This window comes from Panulirus ornatus, chromosome 41 (genome assembly GCF_036320965.1).
Source record: "Panulirus ornatus isolate Po-2019 chromosome 41, ASM3632096v1, whole genome shotgun sequence".
Taxonomy (NCBI): Eukaryota; Metazoa; Arthropoda; class Malacostraca; order Decapoda; family Palinuridae; genus Panulirus; species Panulirus ornatus.
The window spans coordinates 14,251,705-14,272,234 of record NC_092264.1 but is presented as its reverse complement, the minus strand read 5'-3'; the positions used below and the strand labels follow the sequence as shown (position 1 = coordinate 14,272,234).

Sequence of the window (20,530 nt, the reverse complement as noted above, 5' to 3'; positions counted from 1 at the left end):
GGTATTAAAGTATTAAAGTTAAGACAGACGCTGTCGCTAATAGGTCATTAATAGATTAACTGTACGATGAGAAATTACGGCCGTTTTACTGGTGTGTGTGTGTGTGTGTGTGTGTGTGTGTGTGTGTTTGGGGGGGGGGGGGGGATTGTTTAACAAGACACGGATCCACATTCTTTGGCAAAGGATGTGCAATTTTTTTCTTTTCTTTTTTTATGTAACCAGTCACTTCATGAGCCAGATAACCAACTTGAGTTAAGCGTGTCGGAATTCACATAACTGAACGTAGTAGCCACAAGAGGACATACAGGATCCCGACAGACTTGCACCGATCCCTACGTCATAGGCATGACGTCATGCACACGAGAACCGCAGTACATTATGCCCATCGCGTACTTTCCCCGGGCAGAGAAAGAGAAACGTTGTGACATGACTGTGTGGAGCGATGGCGTCCAGTCCAATGGGCGCCAGAGTCTGGTCTCGTCTTCGCCTGCGAGTACTGTAGCCAGCAGGGCTCCCGAATCCCCGACGTGAATTAGATGAAAATTGTAGCTGCTGGCTTGGTCGATCAACGACCCGACCCAGCCACCCTGGGCTGTGGTTGGGGAGTGTGAAGACCTCCTCCTCCTCCCACGAAGACCTCACCAGGTATTCGTCAGGTGGGGGTTGGTGGACACCAAGATGCCTGGCATTACTCGCCATACAGAAGGGTGCATCGTTTGTTGTGCTTGATCCGCCCCACACGCTAATGATGACCAGAAAGGAGGAAATTGTAGTTACGGAAGTCTCTCTCTCTCTCTCTCTCTCTCTCTCTCTCTCTCTCTCTCTTTCTCTCTCTCTCTCCCCCTAGGTTTTCATGTGGGTGATTCCTTCAGGGTTTTTTTGGGGGGGCGAATCGCCCGTCGCCCCGGTATATTTACGACTGTGGGTTAAGACGGGCCCGAAATAGACGGAATTCGCTGTGCATTCGTGTTCGTTCAGCTGAGAGACGTGTGTGGGAGGAATTCCTCGCATGTGGAGGATCAGGTGGCTCTGCCATGGTGTAGAAAATGACGATATGATAGGCTCCAAGGTATGGGATGGGTAAACATATAGCGTTGGCACCAGTCCAGGTAGGAGGCAAGCTAGGCTGTATCGCAAAGCTAGGTTATATCGCAAAGCTAGGTTATATCGCAAAGCTAGGCTGTATCGCAAAGCTAGGCTATATCGCAAAGCTAGGCAATATCGCAAAGCTAGGCTGTATCGCAAAGCTAGGCTGTATCGCAAAGCTAGGCTGTATCGTTGTAAATTATTGCTGTTCTGTCCATCATCGCGTCATATTGTCTAAAGCATTTGTTGTGGTGTAGCAAAAAGAGTGTACATTTATAGCATGGATTACGAGGCCTGCTTGGATATATGGTTTTAGGGTGTCCGTGACTTGACGAGTTGCGCGCCAGCTGCGCGAGACGACGCGCCCACGCGCGTCTACCTGCTGCCCCTGCTGTCGGGTCCTGTGTGGAGACTGCAGTGGCCTTGCCCCAGGCCGGAAGGCGGAGGATAATAGTACGGGTTGTGTGAGGTACGGCCAGACGGTAGGGTGAACGGTAGGCACTGTAGCTGTATATGGCCAGGGGACAGGAGCAGAGAGACGGGTATGTGCCTGCCAGGACGAGGTGGTCGGGCAGGGGAGGGTGTGTCCGAGAGCAGAGATCAGGGATTTGGGTCAGGGATGCGAGGAAGCCGCGAGCCAGCTATGGTCACCCCTCACCCTTCCGGGGACCTGGCGGCACTCCACCACTGCAGTGGCTGAGTACTGCGACGTGACGTAACCTGACTCGTGCCTCAGGCGTAGAGGGCATGAGCCACGGGGGGGAAACCGTATGATGTAGTGTGGTTTGTCGACCTGCAAACCTGTCGAACTGGGTGGCTAGGCTGTGCCGTAATCGCGCGGAGAAACATCAAACCTGTTTGGCGAAGTGCATTGTGTACGGTGGCTTTGCTGGCAGACATGTTCCCTCGTGACACTCGAGGTGTTACCTCATATCCTCCCAATTATTCCTTCCTTAAACACCGAGCAGCTTGCCTCATAACCTGCCCATTGTCTGTTGTACAAACCCTCAATGTCTCGTTTTGTACCTCCTTTTCCTTATGAAAACTAAGGTCGCGAATCCAACTTTATATAAAGGAAATAATGCTCAGTAATTGATAACCCCCCTGTAAGCTGAAGACGTGGTTAAGAACACAGACAAAGGTTTCCTCAGTCTGAGAAGTCTCTCTCGTAGTGGAGGTTGACGGGTGTGTGGAGTGTGTGGGTGGAGCTAGTGCCACGCACCCTGGGCCGGCCCCAAACGCCACCCGTACACGCCCACACCTCACTGCCTCGCTCTCCAAGTAACAGCATCAAGCTTAGGCTCCTCTGGTGTGTCCTGGTGTTGTTGCTGTCCTGGATCAAGCGACAATATCAATGGACGTTTCCTCTTGCAGTGCTGAGAATATGCGTTTTATTACCTGACAGTCCAATCACAGAAAGGAAAAGACGTATCTATGTGGAAAAAATACGTAATATCTTGAGATTTGCAACGCAAGGACATTTGTGCGATCATGCCAAGTGTTTAAATGCCGACAACGGTACATCCAGAAATACTGATACGGGAAATATCAGAGTGAGTGTTGTAAAGGGGTTGGAAGAAGTGAGGCGGTGTTGGAAAGACCCTGGTGGCTGGTGGTGGTGGTGGGCGGCGGGCGAGTGGCTGACTGGTGGAGGAGTGTAGCGGCGAGCGTGTCGCGTGGATGGTGGTGTACGTGGTGTACCGGCGGGAGTTGGGGCAGCTGCCCGAGTGGGTGAGGCGGTGGCACAGCACAGAGGCTCTGGCCCAGGTGTACGCCAGGCACCCCGACCCCCTCCAGCGGGCCCTCCTCCACACCTTCCACAGGATCCCAGGTAAACAACAAGCTTGAACTGTACCTACCCGAGATTTGATAATGTTCCACACCGTCTCCATTTATAACTTTCTGCCATGATGAAATATAGAGAAATCACCTGTGCACACAGACACTATATATATATATATATATATATATATATATATATATATATATATATATATATATATATAGAACACCAGAATTCATTTTAAGGAGTGTTTCCATTTATAACTTTCTGCCATGATGAAATATAGAGAAATCGTCTGTGCACACAGACACTATATTATATATATATATATATATATATATATATATATATATATATATATATATATATATATATATATAGAACACCAGAATTCATTTTAACGACCTAAGCCATGAACGTATGTGCAGATGTCACACCTTTAGATAGATGGACACCGACTGCATGAAGACATAGTGTGTCTACCAGTAATTACAGTGCTCTCAGATGTGTGTATTGTCCATGAGTAACAGGATAATTATATTCTCACCCGCTGTCCTATTACATAATACAAAAGCTCCTTAAAGTAAAGGCATTCTTTCCGAAGTTTTGTGTAATGTGAGCTTCATTGAGCAGTGTTTTAGAGACAGTGGACACATTTTTTTTCTTTTTACTGTACGGATAGGTAGTTCTAATGGAGCTCCTCTCTTGAACTTTGCTCTCATGTAGATTTCAAAACTTATATCCACCTTCAGCTGACACAGTTTTATTTATCATTTAGCGTACTTCATCCAACCACTCCTCTCATCCCATGGAACTATTAGCATGTGTGTTTTGTCTGTCTGTCTCCGTGTATTCACTATTTTTGTGTTGCGCGGAGAGAATTTTACTTTCGTCTGCTCCCTCTTTTCAACCTAGTTAATTCCTTGTCTATTCTCATATATTCACACACACACACACACACACACACACACACACACACACACACACACACACACATCACCGAAAGCCACCTACCCATTTATCAAAGTAGCCTCCGAGGGGCTGGGAGTGACTGACTACACACAGGGCAGCTGACGCGCTCAGGATCCGAACCCGGGCAGGCCCGGGCGTGATTTACGGTCATCGACGCTCACCATGTACTCACATGCATTATATGTGTACTGCTACCACTCCACTACTTTTACTACTACTACTACTACTAGTAGTAGTAGTAGAAGTAGTAGTAGTAGTAGTAGTAGTAGTAGTAGTAGTAGTAGTAGTAGTACTGCTACTACTACTACTACTACTACTACTACTACTACTACTACTACTACTACTACTTTTACTACTACTACTACTACTACTACTACTACTACTACTACTACTACTACTTTTACTACTACTACTACTACTACTACTACTACTACTACTACTTTTACTACTACTACTACTACTACTACTACTACTACTACTACTTTTACTACTACTACTACTACTACTACTACGTATAGAATCCAAGTGCCAACTTACTTCATATTTGTACCAAATTGGCGCTTGAATTTCTGAAACTTGAATTTGAAGTGGTATTGGTTCGTGCTTTGTGATTGAATTGTTATTATTTCCGTGGCCTTATAATGCCGTCCAGTAAGCCTCCAGTGTCCAAAACTCCTTGTTCCAGCCCTGCACCCTGCTCCAGCCTTTATGGATTCCTGGATTCGTAGGAAGGACTTTCGAATTCAAGTTCCGGAAATTTATGCTCACGCTTTGCACCTCACTGGTGCGTCCCCAACTTGAATATTGTCATCCCACTTGGGGAAAGACAGACAGAATGGAGAGAACACAGAGCAAACTACCAAGATGGTTCCTGGCCTGAGAAACGAGTCCCACGAGAGCCAAGTAAACGAATTAAAATGTTTAGCTCAAAAAAGAGAAGGTTGAGAGGTGATCTAATGCAGGTATTCAAAATCATTCAAGGTATTTATATCTAACTAGCTACTTTGATGTAGATTCGTCTGATTTCACACGTAGTAATGGGTATAAACTCGGCAGCAAACGTTTTACCTCGAATGAGGTAAATTACTTTTTCTTCAATAGGATTGTTAACGTATGGAATGATTTACTAGTTATAGTAGTTGGTAGTAGTACCATAGATACGTTGAAGCTTTGACTTGATAGATATTTCGCTTAAAATCCACGACTGACATTATTTGCATCCTCCTTAGCAGCACAAGTTTACAAGTCTTGCTCTTTGAAAATTCTGGCTGTCTTTTTCCTCGTACCATAGTAACCCCTAAGTCTCCGTTCTCTTTCACTGAAAGTCTCTGTAGGGCACAGTGGTCTGTTGCTGTTTAAATTCAGTTGTATTACTGTCAGGGACCAGCCTTGCCCCTTGTCCCAGCCTTTGTGGACACTGTAAAGGACTAGGCTTGCCCCTTGTCCAAGCCTTTGTGGACTTGCTGTCAGAGACCAGCCATGCCCCTTGTCCCAGCCTTTCGGACACACTGTCAGGGGCCCAGTCTATCACCATAACCCAGCCTGTGTGGACACACTGTTAGGGGCCAGTCTATCACCATAACCCAGTCTGTGTGGACACACTATCAGGGCCCAGTCTATCACCATAACCCAGCCTGTGGAGTTGACTCACTGTCAGGGCCCTGTCTATCACCATAACCCAGCCTGTGTGGACACACTATCAGGGCCCAGTCTATCACCATAACCCAGCCTCTGTGGACACACTATCAGGGCCCAGTCTATCACCATAACCCAGCCTGTGTGGACACTATTAGGGCCCAGTCTATCACCCTAACCCAGCCTGTGTGGACACACTATCAGGGCCCAGTCTATCACCATAACACAGCCTGTGTGAAGTGGACTCACTGTCAGGGACCAGTCTATCACCCTAACCCAGCCTGTGTGGAATGGACTCACTGTCAGGGCCCAGTCTATCACCCTAACCTAGCCTCTGTGGACACACTATCAGGGCCCAGTCTATCACCCTAACCTAGCCTGTGCAGACTCGCTGTCTCGGACCAGACTCGCACTGTTCGCCGTTTCACTGTAAGGATTGTGGACGTAGTGTCAAGAGTGAGGCCACCACTTTATCTTTCGCATCTAACTGACAGCGACGTTCAGTGAATGTCTGTATGTGCAGAGAATATTGTTTGCTGGGGCATGACGTAACTCGTTAGATATGTAGGCAGAGTGGCTCCAAGGAGGTGGGGTGTGAGTGCGCGTGTGACGAAAGTGGTGTATGTTTCGTGGTTACAGGATCTCCTTTTGTGGCGGTGTAGAATAAAGATTATACATCACTGGTGTTGATGAAGTATTTGTTAGTTTTGTGTTGGAGGTAGAACAGTGTTAGGAGAACCGTCAAGGGGATTTAAAACAGGTTCAGTTGATGTACGGGTTTCAAGTGTGATAATTTGCCTTGCCCATTGCTCTCTGGTATTTACAAAAATCCACCCTTATCACCTCCATTAAGATCATGGCTAGTTCAAGAACAGATAGCAGCCTCCGTCAGCTGGATACCCATACATTGTAGTTATTATTTTTTTTTTAACTAGTGTCTGTGTGAGGGCTTGAAGCCTAGTACGTATGGTTATCTTTGTGCTTGGTAGTAAAGCCAAGTTTCGAATGTCTGTGCGTTGTGGTGTATAGCCAAGTCAAATGTCTGTGCGTTGGCCTAAAGCCTAGTCAAATTTTAGTTGGTGTAAAGCCTAGTCGAATGTCTGTACATTGGTGTAAAGCCTAGTCGAATGTCTGTTAGTTGGTGTAAAGCCAAGTTTCGAATGTCTGTGCGTATGTGTAAAGCTTAGTGGTGATATGAAGCCTGTGTGCGCGTAGGTTTGAAGCCTAGAATTTGTTGAAGCCTAATAGATGGTGTACAAATCCAGGTTTAGATGTCTGTGTGTTTGGGTTTGAAGCCTAAAAGCTTAGTAAGTGTGTGTGAAGCCAAGTTTAGATGCCTGTGTAAGTGGGTTTGAGGTCTAATAGAGCGTTTGGGTGATTGACATATTGCAGTTTAATTTCACTCGTAGAATAAGGCGACTTCATAAGCATTTGAAAACTAGTATTGTGTGGAGTTTCGAGTAGATCAGGAAGACTGTGTTGCTCATTGTATGGAGTTTTGAGCAGCTCAGGAGGAGCATTGTTCACTCCGGAGTGTGTTGAGCAGCTCAATAGGATGGACTGAGCGGCACAGGTCGAGCATTGCATATACTGTGGTGTGTAGACCAGCTCAAGAGTATTGCTCATTAGATGCAGTTTTGAGCAGCTCAGAAGGAGCACTGTTCCATGTGTGGTGTGTTGAGCAAATGAGGAGAAACGTTGGCCGATTCATCTGTGTGTTGAGCAGTTCGAGGGGAAGTATTGCGCATATTATGGTATGTTCGAGAGCTAAGGAGGAGCATTTCTCACTGTATGGATTTTGTCGAGTCGAACACTAGGGGGAATGGGGTAGCTGATTGTGCGGAGTGTTGAACAGCTTAAGAGACGAGATGTTTTATAGGGCGAAGTCATATGACCTTTGCACGACCAAGATGAGCATGTGTTTGCTTGGCAAGTTGCTATCACTCATTCTGTGCTGTTGCTGCTTTGATTACTTCATTTATTCATGTGGTTCCTCCTCCTCCTCCTCATCTTTTGTTCTCATTCCCCTTCTTTTTACTTATCATTATGATCAAAGTTCATCCTTGATTTTCTGATTTATTTCATTGTCCTGTTAAAGAGTGCCAAGAAGTTCTGTTCTCTGCCATGCTTTTTCTTCAGTGATGTACTCTGGTACCGTCATCTCCAGTTTTGTTCTTGAAAGTGTGCGTAAATCAGCGAATGAGAGAACTTGTCTTTCTCGATGTATTTGCTTTCCTCTCTCTCTCTCTCTCTCTCTCTCTCTCTCTCTCTCTCTCTCTCTCTCTCTCTCTCTCTCTCTCTCTCTCCTTATTATCCAACATGATCACACTTCAGGAGAAAGATGGATGAATTAGTATTAGTTTTGTGTGTGTGTGTGTGTGTGTGTGTGGATATTATTTTGTGAGCAATGGACGATATGTAAAATGGGAATGAAAGAGAGGGAGCTGTGGAGTGTTGGAGTAATGGTTGCAGACTAGCATCTGGTAGTGTTTTCAGTGTAAGGCAGCCGGTGATGACTCAACGGGTGTTTTAGTCATCCATGATCCTGGCTGTCTTGAAAAAAACCCCCCTCTCTCTCTCTCTCTCCCCCTCCTTTCCCTCAGCAGCAGCCTGCAATGTACACTCTGCCCTCGTCATCATCACACTCCTTATACATTTCTTGGTACTTCTTTTTATCCATATCTTTTTTTTTTTTTTCAGTCACTCGCTGAAATACCATGCCCTTGTCTTTAAGAAAATACACACTCCGTTACTTTTTTTTTTTTTTCTTTTAGCCAGAATTCACATAAATGTGTCTTGTGTTACCCGGCAGACACAAGTGCTGCCAGATGTAACTAGAGATTGTTGAAGTACGTATTCAGGCCAACGTTAGACAAGCCTTAATCACCAGTTAGATGGTTTAACCTTGACAAAACCGTAGAATTTTTTTTAAGTGGAAAATATTTACTTTGGTTTAATGTTGAAAGAGGACTTAGAAGCAGATGATGCTTGGGTATTTGTGGCCGGGGAATAGAAGGTAGTTTGCTCCTTTTAATTTCTGGTGTGTGTACTGTAGATGTATGTGGTAGCGTGTAGCCAGGATGGTGCTTTCTGTGGATGTATATATATATATATATATATATATATATATATATATACATATATATATATATATATATATATATATATATGGTGGTGTGTACGTATATTATGTAGATGTCTCGATTTAGCACACACACAGTGTGGACGTCGGTGTTTAGACCTATCTAATGTGTCTTGTAGGTAATGATTTGCAAGTATTTGATGTAGATGCTGATAAGCGGTTGTGGATGGTGGAATAAGTGAACGGAAAGGATTTCAATGATGTGATTTGAGTGCATTACACATAACAGCCCATGTATGGATGGATGTGAGCAGATGTGGCTGTCTTTCTCCTGGCGGTACCTGGCTGACCCAGGGGGCGACCATGCTGCTTCCTGTGGGGCTGAGTGGAGCCGGGAATGAAGGAAGGCAGGTGTATATATATATATATATATATATATATATATATATATATATATATATATATATATATATATATATACGCATTTCCCTCTCACGACTCCATCTGTAAGCACTTAAACAGCCATGGTGACATCACACACCCCTGCCGCAGACCCACCTTCACCTGGAACCACACACCCTCCTCTTCCTACCTACTTATGTACATACCTTACACTCTTGATAGAAACTAATTGTCTGAGTAGCTTTTTTCCCACACCATGTATTCATAAGACCGTCCACAAGACATCTCTATCGGCCCACTTCTCTTTAATTTACCCCTTTTCCGGTTTGATTTATAGGTAGGATGTAAGTAGCAGCCAGACACCAAATTGCGGGATAGGGGCGATAATGATGATGATTAACAGTTCACTGCCTGAGTAAATTAACAGTGAATTGAGAGAGGAGCTTAGAGGAGGGTGTCAGAAAATGAAAAAGAATATGACATTAAAAATGTATTTGCACAAAACGTGAGGGCATGATTGGGGGGGCCATACAACTTTTCAGTATGTAGCATTGAAGGATCCTCCTTGTGACTTATCCTTGTGATCATTGTCCCGGAAATCTAAAGAGGATTTCTAATATCATCTGCTCAATATGCCTCCTACAAAAGAAATGACAACCCAGTCTACTGGGGGATACCTCAGAAATATTCCTTATTTTACATTGTCAAATATTCCTTACATCCAAGTATTATAGTTGTTTTACATATTGTACATATAGTGATTTGAAACCAGAAATAGACTAGGCTATTCCTGAGGATCCTATATCTCATGGCAGTGTTTTAAAGAAATACATTACTCAACTCTTAGATATTTGTATAGACAAGAATCCTGTCTCATTATGACAAAGAACCTAACCATCATTTTACCAAAAGATTATTGTAATATACTTTATGTGTGTGTATGGGCGTTTATGTATATATGGTGTGTATGAGTGGATGGCTAGTCTTCATCTGTTTCCTGGCACCACATCACTGACACAGGAAACGGCGATCAAGAATAATAGAAATAAGAATTGATACTTTATGTTTTAGTCTCAGAAGTGTATTTGAATTTTAAGATCATATCATGGCAGTGCATCAGGGACTCGCATTACTCAAAAATTATGCATTGATAAATTAGTTACTAGAAATATACCCCCTTAATGTGAGAAGCTGTCATATTATAACAGTGCACCTTTAGTTTTATATTAAACAACAGCAAAGAAAATATCTGCATATCCAGCTACTTATCAGATGGCTGCTCTTTCAGAGAAGAATAATAAGAAACTACCATGAAGCATTAACATAAAATAAAAGGTAAAAGACAAGTTTTGATATTTCCTTAAAAAGTAATGTAATAATAGTCATCAGAGTACAGGTTAGAATAGGTTCTTCCTATAGTTACTTCACTCTGCAAGACAGCATCACACGCCAACTTTTTTTTTTTAACCGTAGATATGTAAATCCAGTGGTAATAAGATGCTCAAGTATGTCTGTATGTACATTTAGATATGTGTGTTGGTAGGGTGCTTGTAAGTGGGTTTATAAGTGATTACTGTTTGTAATCACCCTCGTGTGGGCTGCTGGCATTCTGTTCGTGAACATATAATCTCTCCTTGTTACACATAAAACTTGACAACATTTAATTCACACAACTCATTCTTCATAACTCTAGAGTTTCCTGCAGTGACTACTATGCACTAGCCTAGGATTTTGGCAAAATGGTAGGAGCAACAGATAGATATAGTAGGTAGGAATGTTATGCAGTAGTAGGTTTGAATATTAGAAGTAGTCAGTAAGAAGTAGTCAATAGGATCATTAAGAGCCTCTGCCAACGATGTGCTAGACTTGCCCTCTGCCAGTGGCCTGTTAAGGGTGAAGCACTAAAGGCTAAGAAGTGGCACTGGAGATCACCAGTTATGGAGGCTCTGTTGCCATGGCCACCCTCTTCAGGTAGTTCCTGGAGGGAACGGCCCACAGAGATATAGATAGATTTGTGCTTTGGGTAGATAGTTTTACACTTGTTGTCCCATCTGTTAACCTTGTATACATAAACCAGGGCTGTACTCCTATCCACACACACACACACACAAAGACACACACCTTTGCACATTTACGCTTGATCCTGGGTTATATACTTGAGCTTGGTGTTATGTCACCTTTTACTAGTCATAGATAATTTCCATATTTACCCACTGAAGTTTTGCTTTAACCCTCCTTGTTGATGCTAGTTAATTGATTATTTAACTTCAGCATATACTAAATTGAACCAGATGTGTGTTTCATGAATAACCAGAATGAATTATCAATCATATCTCCACCAGAAAACACAACAAGTTGTATGGTAACACTATACCAGTTCTTTTAGATGCCAAATTATTGCAGTTTTTCAATGCATCATCTGTTTTCAAGTTATTTATATTACTAATCATTTCCTGCCATCCAAGTACACCCCTCTTTCACTCTATGTAGAATCACTACATGCAATTTTGCTATTCTGTGAGGAACATAAATCTACCAATCCCTCTTTTTATGCTATCAAAACTTGCCACCATACAGGTATGTGCCAAAACTTCAGGTAGGTGGATAAAGCATGGGTCCTGGGTGAAGTACACCAGTTCCTATTTGCAGGTCAGTCTTGCAGTTGCCACCATTGTTTAAGGATCTTTGCTACTTGTGCAATGTGGCTATACCTGCTGTTATAATTTTACTGAAGCCCTCGATGTTTGTGTTTGTTGATATGTCCAAACGTCCTGCATCATTATCTCCTACCCTAAAACCCACAGTTAAATAGAAGAGAACCTTGCAAACCTTTGAAATGAAGCTAGAAATTTTATGGTGAGCTGATGCTTGTAAGGGAAATAATGTTCCAAATTTATTAGATCTTATTTCTGTTAGTCTTAGTTGCTAATGAACTAACATGATGAAAATCTGGTTGAAATGCACTTTGAACATTATATATATCACACTGTTGCACACATCATATTTTTCTCTGTATGTTTATTGGTTCACTATATGTGATTTCTCTTTGTGTGAGGATTTTGCATAAAGCAAGGAATGGGTATATTGTTACTTTTCTTAAATGACTCAAGAAGCAACTTATGTTTAACTCACAAGATCTAAGTCTCATTGAAAATAAGAATTTCTCAAAAGGAAGTAGGTTACTGCCATCCTTTGCCTACAGAAAATAAACTGTATCACCTGAAGTTGTGTTTAATGTCCAACTGCAGCTTTAGCTTGCTTTAGCAGGATCTTTTTCCAGTTCTCTGTAGAATCTGTAACTCTGCTTCTATATTTTTGTATATTTTCTTTGTTGATTTGTTCCTAATTCTCCCTAAGCCTTACAATTTTCTCTTATCCAAAATAAAGAATGGCCCATCCTCTCATATACACATATATATACATAAACATCCATATACGCACGTATACATACATATATATAAATATATACATACACACACAGACATATACATATATACACATGTACATATTCATACTTGCTTGCCTTCATCCATTCCTGTCACTACCCTGCCCCACAGGAAACAGCATTGCTACCCTCCACTTCTGCAAGGTAGCGCCAGGAAAACAAGAAAAAAAAAGGGTCGCGTTTGTTCACACTCAGTCTTTAGCTGTCGTGTAATGCACCAAAACCACAGCTCCCTATCCACATCCAGGCCCCACAAACCTTTCCGTAGTTTACTCCAGACATTTCACATGCCCTGGTTCAGTCCATTGACAGCAGTATACCACATCGTTCCAATTCACCCCATTCCTTGCACCCTTCTTACCCTTTTGTATGTTCAGGCCCTGGTTGCTCAAAATCTTTTACACTCTTTCCTTCCACCTCCAATTTGGTCTCCCGCTCCTCCTTGTTCACGTCATCTCTGACACAAATATCCTTTTTGTTAGTCTCCTCACTCATTCTCTCCATATGTTCAAACCATATATTCCCTACATGTCGTAGAAGGTGACTAAAAGGGGAGGGAGCAGAGGTCCGGAAACCCTCTCCTCTGGTTTTTACTTTTCCAGAAGAAGGAACAGAGAAGGAGGCCAAGCGAGGATTTTTTCTCTAAGGCTCAGTCGTCTGTTTTTGATGCTACCTCGCTAATGCAGGAAATGGCAAACATGTATGAAAAAAGATTTTCACACTTAATCACTATTTCCCGTGTTAGCAAGGTAGTACCAAGAACAGACAAAAAAACCATATCCACTCATCCATTCTCTAGCTGTCATATGTAATGCACAAAAACTGCAGTTCACTATCCACAGCCAGGCCCCCACAGAGCTTTCCATTGTTTACCCTGGCTGCTTCACATGCCTTGGTTCAGTCCATTGACAACACATCTACCCCAGTATGCCACATTGTTCCAATTTACTCAATCCTATGCATGCCTTTCACCCTCCTGCATGTTTAGTTCCCTATTGCCCTATTGTTTCATTCCATCCCTCCATCTCCACTTTATTCTCCCCAGTCACCTTGTTCCCTTCGTTTCAGTCACATATCCCCTTTGTTTCCTTTTTCCTCACCAGCCAAATCCTTTCACCCTTCTGCAGCATATTCAGGTCCCTATCGCTCAAAATCTTTATCACTCCATCCTTCCATCTCCAGTTTAGTCTCCCCATTCTTCTTGTTCCCTCTACTCCTGACACATAGATCCTCTTTGTTTACCTTTCCTCACCATCGAAATGATTTCAGAACTTCGGGCTGTTATCAGGTCACCCTTCTCTCTTCTGTTCTCCTTATCCTTTCTGTATCCTGGCTGTCTTGATTTACATGGTTGCTCATCTCTGAATCTTTTCAAGCATATCCTTGTTTTCTCTTCCTGATCCCTGAACTAGGATATTTCATGGGCTAGGCTGTATCATATTTCATCTAGAAAACAAGAACTAAACCTTTATTTAGGTAATATTTTCATTAGTTTACCCATATTCATTCACTTTAAGGTTATCTTATGGTGCAGAAATATCTTGTTTACTAATCTGACCTCTACATACAATGTTTATAGAGGGATATTAGGCCCTAACCCAGTGGTTCTTAACCTTAGGGTCACAACCCATAATGAAGTAACTAAGCCTCAATGCATGGACCCCCAAGGGTCTCTGATGACTCTCCAAACATTTCTCAGTAGATCAGGTTATTGTCATTGCCTAAACATGCCTCTTATTTCAGTCTGTTAAATTCTGAAAGTACCAGTCAGAATTCCAAGTTTATTAAACTTATGCATGAAAATTCAATATTGCAATGTATTTGGGAAATCATGAAAAGTTCGTTAGGAGCCTGATTGTAGGTGGGGGACTGGTTTAAGTGCGCTGCACATGACAGCTAGAGATGGATGTGAGCAAATGTGGCCTTTCATATTCTGTATACTTAGCACTGTCTCACCAATACGGCAATTAGCAGGCAAGTATGAAGAAATGGAAAGATATATGAAATGCAGTGCAGTCATAGGAATTGTGCAAAATTATGTAGGACAGTACTGGCTACATCCGGAGGTACCATATGATCAAGTTTTGCTAAATCTCTGTGGTAGAAACTTGGCACATAGTGTTCAGACTTTTGCATCTATATTACCATTGATCTCATTAGTTCCTATGCTGATTCCTTTACCTGTTATTCATACTTTGGTTGCTTTTTTTGTTTGTTTCTTCTTTGTCATTTTAATTTCTTGGGTAAGCAAAATGCAGCTACCAGTTCAGCATGTGACATGAATGCTAATCACCTAATCATTCAGAATCAAGCTATGATAAATTTTCAATCTGTCTTTTTTCTTTTCAGACACACCTAAACCCAGCAAGGGTGGAGGAGCAGCACTCTTGACTCGGGCACTCTCTTTCAAAGGCAGATTAGGAGGAAAGTTCCCCGGCATGAAGTCACCCATGCGTCCCACAGGTAAAGCAGTTGTGTATGTGCAGTTTCTAGCTCATGAATGGCCTCTCAGTATCCGTAGTTTTGTCATTATGTTATTAGATTCATAAAGTTGATTTATCCACAGGTTATTAATTATTATCAGTATCTTACCCAGGATAGTGGACATAGTGACTGATTGTGATATGATTTTTAGTGATAAAAAGTTTTGACTGTTCTGCTATTGGGAAAGTGAAGAAATAAAAAGCAGTTTAGAATACTGGACAGAAATGGACTTCATCATGTTTTGAAAGAGTTAGTTTTCATTGTAGACAATTATGTGTTCTTGTGGTTTATCATTGAAGAGACAGCTCCAAGGTCCTGTCACCTGAACTTATCTGATGACCTGACAAACCCATCCTCCCTCAGAACCAGATGAACAGATATCTCCTGAGCACAAGTTTGGCTATGAAACCAATCAAAACCTAGAGGCCAGTGAATTAGCCGTGTAGAAACAGCTGGATGGAGCTGTTGCACATGCCCCTTATGACACTGTGAGTCATACATGGTAGCTGTTTGGCTACCATTGTGCCTGAATTGGTCGCCACCCTAATTTGGCAAAACCCCAGTAAAGAGGAGGAGGAAAAGGATGACAATGGATGACCCCATGTTTTTCCCATCATCTGAACCTTGGGCTGAGCCAAACTCTGTTGAAGACATGAGAATGTCAGCTGGATGTGGGAATTATTTAGACTGTTAAAGGCATCAGAGTTGATGCTGGAATTACTTAGAATCTGCTGAAGACTTCAGAATGTCAGCCAGATGTGGGAACTTAAGTTTGCATGAAGAAAGATTATTCCTGTATATTACTTTAGTTTTTTTTTTTTTTTTTTTTTTTCTGTCTCCCGCGTTTGCGAGGTAGCGCAAGGAAACAGACGAAAGAAATGGCCCAACCCACCCCCATGCACATGTATATACATACACGTCCACACACGCAAATATACATACCTACACAGCTTTCCATGGTTTACCCCAGACGCTTCACATGCCCTGATTCAATCCACTGACAGCACGTCAACCCCGGTATACCACATCGCTCCAATTCACTCTATTCCTTGCCCTCCTTTCACCCTCCTGCATGTTCAGGCCCCGATCACACAAAATCTTTTTCACTCCATCTTTCCACCTCCAATTTGGTCTCCCTCTTCTCCTCGTTCCCTCCACCTCCGACACATATATCCTCTTGGTCAATCTTTCCTCACTCATTCTCTCCATGTGCCCAAACCATTTCAAAACACCCTCTTCTGCTCTCTCAACCACGCTCTTTTTATTTCCACACATCTCTCTCACCCTTACGTTACTTACTCGATCAAACCACCTCACACCACACATTGTCCTCAAACATCTCATTTCCAGCACATCCATCCTCCTGCGCACAACTCTATCCATAGCCCACGCCTCGCAACCATACTACATTGTTGGAACCACTATTCCTTCAAACATACCCATTTTTGCTTTCCGAGATAATGTTCTCGACTTCCACACATTCTTCAAGGCTCCCAGAATTTTCGCCCCCTCCCCCACCCTATGATCCACTTCCGCTTCCATGGTTCCATCCACTGCCAGATCCACTCCCAGATATCTAAAACACTTCACTTCCTCCAGTTTTTCTCCATTCAAACTCACCTCCCAATTGACTTGACCCTCAACCCTACTGTACCTAATAACCTTGCTCTTATTCACATTTACTCTTAACTTTCTTCTTCACACACTTTACCAAACTCAGTCACCAGCTTCTGCAGTTTCTCACATGAATCAGCCACCAGCGCTGTATCATCAGCGAACAACAACTGACTCACTTCCCAAGCTCTCTCATCCCCAACAGACTTCATACTTGCCCCTCTTTCCAAAACTCTTGCATTCACCTCCCTAACAACCCCATCCATAAACAAATTAAACAACCATGGAGACATCACACACCCCTGCCGCAAACCTACATTCACTGAGAACCAATCACTTTCCTCTCTTCCTACACGTACACATGCCTTACATCCTCGATAAAAACTTTTCACTGCTTCTAACAACTTGCCTCCCACACCATATATTCTTAATACCTTCCACACAGCATCTCTATCAACTCTATCATATGCCTTCTCCAGATCCATAAATGCTACATACAAATCCATTTGCTTTTCTAAGTATTTCTCACATACATTCTTCAAAGCATATTTATAAATATATGTAGCCTGTTAGCATTGTATGTCTAGGCTTAGTCAAGTTCAGTTAGCTTCTCTTTGCTCTTTCTTTTTGCTTTTTTTTTTATTAGAGAGGCTTTATGGAAGTGTTTGCCAGTAATGGCCTATACCAGGTGGTAAGCCCTCTCGGTTTTTAACCCCATACAAACTAGAGTCCTTAAGGTTGAGTCACCCCATATTATGATCTGTGTTTTCTGAAATAATGATTACTTTAAAAAAAATTTTGTTTGAAAATTTTTTCAACATATTTCATGAAAAAAAATCTTTTTGAGACTTGATAGCTTAATGCAGAGCATGCAGCCTAACAAAGAATGCAATATTATCTCATATGTAGATTTTTTATTGAAATTTGACAATACTTTTTATTGATGTAAATTCTCAGAAAAGATTAGCTTCTGAAATAAAGCATTTTAATGATTCATTTCCAACAGGTAAAATTGTTAAAGTTGAGCCTAGTGGAAGCAACGAAAGCTTGGAGAGTAAGGTTGAGCATGTGTGGCGAGCGTTAGATTTCTACAAAGACGTCGTGGACAAGGATATCACTGATATGCTACCCGGGTCTGCCACAGTAGTGCTGGAGATGGTTGTAGCGCTAAACTTGGCACTAAAACCTTCCTTCTCAAACCAGAACAGGTGAGCTAATTTGTTTATGGAATCTCCTGAGGACTGAGTTATTTGATAAGTGTATGTATGTATATAACAAGAAGTTTGTTATGATAACTATACAGAATATTAGATTTTAGATTTTCGGCATGTATTTTCTGTACACTTGAATTTCTTTTCCTTAATTTTCTCAATGTTATGAAGATTCTGATATGAATGATATTTTTCCTGATTGCAGCTGTAAAATCTTTACTGTGTATTATTTATTTATTTATTTATTTTATTTTTATTCATTTGTGTATATACTGGAAAGGAAATAATAGATATTATTTTTTATTATTGTACTTTGTTGCTGTCTCCCGTGTTAGCAAGGTAGCGCAAGGAAACAGACATAACAATGACCCAACCCACCCACATACACATGTATATACATACACGTCCACACAAATATACATACCTATACATTTCAACGTATATATATATATATATATATATATATATATATATATATATATATATTTTTTTTTTTTTTTTTCTTTTTTTTTTTCCCAAAAGAAGGAACAGAGGGGGCCAGGTGAGGATATTCCAAAAAAGGCCCAGTCCTCTGTTCCTAACGCTACCTCGCTAACGCGGGAAATGGCGAATAGTTTAAAAGAAAAAGAAAGAAAATATATATATATATATATATATATATATATATATATATATATATATATATATATATATATATTATCCCTGGGGATAGGGGATTAAGAATACTTCCCTCGTATTCCCTGCGTGTCGTAGAAGGCGACTAAAAGGGGAGGGAGCGGGGGGCTGGAAATCCTCCCCTCTCGTTTTTTTTTTTAATTTTCCAAAAGAAGGAACAGAGGGGGCCAGGTGAGGATATTCCAAAAAAGGCCCAGTCCTCTGTTCTTAACGCTACCTCGCCAACGCGGGAAATGGCAAATAGTTTAAAAGAAGAAAAAAAAAGAATATATATATATATATATATATACACAGACATATACATATATACGCATGTACATGATTCATACTTGCTGCCTTCATTCATTCCTGTTGCCACCCTGCCATAAATGAAATGACAACCCCCTCCCCCACTCACGCGTGAAGTAGCTTTAGAAAAAGACAACAAAGGCCACATTCATTCACACCCAGCCTCTAACTGTTATGTATAATGCACTGACACCACAGCCCCACAAAACTTTCCATGGCTTACCCCAGACGCTTCATATGCCCTGGTTCAATTGATAACAGCATGTTGACCCCAGTATACTACATCGTTCCAATTCACTCTGTTCCTTGCACGCCTTTCACCTTCCTGCATGTTCAGGCCCTGATTGCTCAAAATCTTTTTCACTCCATCCTTCCACCTCCAATTTGGTCTCCCACTTCTCCTCTTTCCCCACCTCTGACATATATCCTCTTTGTCAATCTTTCCTCACTCATTCTCTCCATGTGACCAAACTATTTCAAAACACCCTCTTCTGCTCTCTCAACCACACTCTTTTTATTACCACACATCTCTCTTACCCCTTCATTACTTACTCAATCAAACCACCTTACACCACATATTGTCCTCAAACATCTCATTTCCAACACATCCTCTCTCCTCCACACAACCCTATATATTGCCCATGCCTCACAACCATATAACATTGTTGGAATCACTATTCCTTCAAACATACCCAGTTTTGCTTTCTGAGATAACGTTCTTGCCTTCCACACATTCTTCAACGCTCCCAGAACCTTCATCCCCCCTCCCCCACCCTGTGACTCACTTCCACTTTCATGGTTCCTTCCACTGCCAAATCCACTCCCAGATATCTAAAACACTTCACTTCCTCCAGTTCTGTCCATTCAAACATACCTCCCAATTACTTGTATCTCAACCCTACTGAAGCCAATAACCTTCCTCTTATTCACATTTACTCTCAGATTTCTTCTTTCACACACTTTACCAAACTCAGTCACCATCTTCTGCAGTTTCTCACTCGAATCAGCCACCAGCACTGTACCATCAGTGAACAACAGCTGACTCACTTCCCAAGCCCTCTCATCCACAACGGACTGCATACTTGCCCCTCTCTCCAAAACTCATGCATTTGCCTCCCTAACAACCCCATCCATAAACAAATTGAACAACCATGGAGACATCACGCACCCTTGCCACAAACTTTCACTGGAAACCAATCACTTTCCTCTTTTCCTACTCGTACACATGCCTTATATCTTCGATAAAAGTTTTCACTGCCTCCAACAACTTACTTCCCACACCATATACTCTTAATACCTTCCACAGAGGATCTCTAGAAAGTCTATCTTATGCCTTCTCCAGATCCATAAGTGGTACATACAAATCCATCTGCTTTTCTGAGTATTTCTGACATACATTCTTCAAAACTAACACCTGATCCACACATCCTCTACCACTTCTGAAACCACACTGCTCCTCCCCAATCTGATGCTCAGTACATGCCTTCCCCCTCTCAATCAATACCCTCCCATATAATTTCCCGGGAATACTCAACAAACTTATACCTCTCTAATTTGAACACTCACCTTTATCCACTTTGCCTTTGTACAATGGCACTATAATGCATTCCACCAATCCTCAGGCACTTTACCATGAACAATACATATATTGAATATCCTCACCAACTAGTCAACAACAGTCACCCCTTTTTTAATAAATTCCACTGCAATACCATCCAAATCTGCTGCCTTGCCGGCTTTCATCTTCCTCAAAGCTTTCACTGCCTCTTCTCTGTTTACCAAATCATTCTCCCTGACCCTCTCACTTCGCACACCAACTCAACCAAAACACCCTATATCTCCCATTCTGTCAT

At 42.0% G+C, this 20,530-nt stretch overlaps 1 protein-coding gene across 8 annotated transcripts in view; it reads left to right on the top strand.

Annotated features, from left to right (window-relative positions):
• The window catches only part of C3G (C3G guanyl-nucleotide exchange factor), a 411,105-nt gene that overhangs the window by 296,045 nt on the left and 94,530 nt on the right, over nt 1-20,530 (top strand). For 6 of the 8 annotated variants that reach the window (XM_071686026.1, XM_071686024.1, XM_071686031.1 and 3 more), the window contains 2 exons: nt 14,755-14,868; nt 17,510-17,711. In XM_071686026.1, the coding sequence (XP_071542127.1) occupies nt 14,755-14,868; nt 17,510-17,711 (316 nt within the window). Of the gene's footprint in view, nt 1-2,460; nt 2,918-14,754; nt 14,869-17,509; nt 17,712-20,530 lie in introns of all 8 variants that reach the window. The other 2 variants (XM_071686028.1, XM_071686027.1) reach the window with 1 other exon arrangement.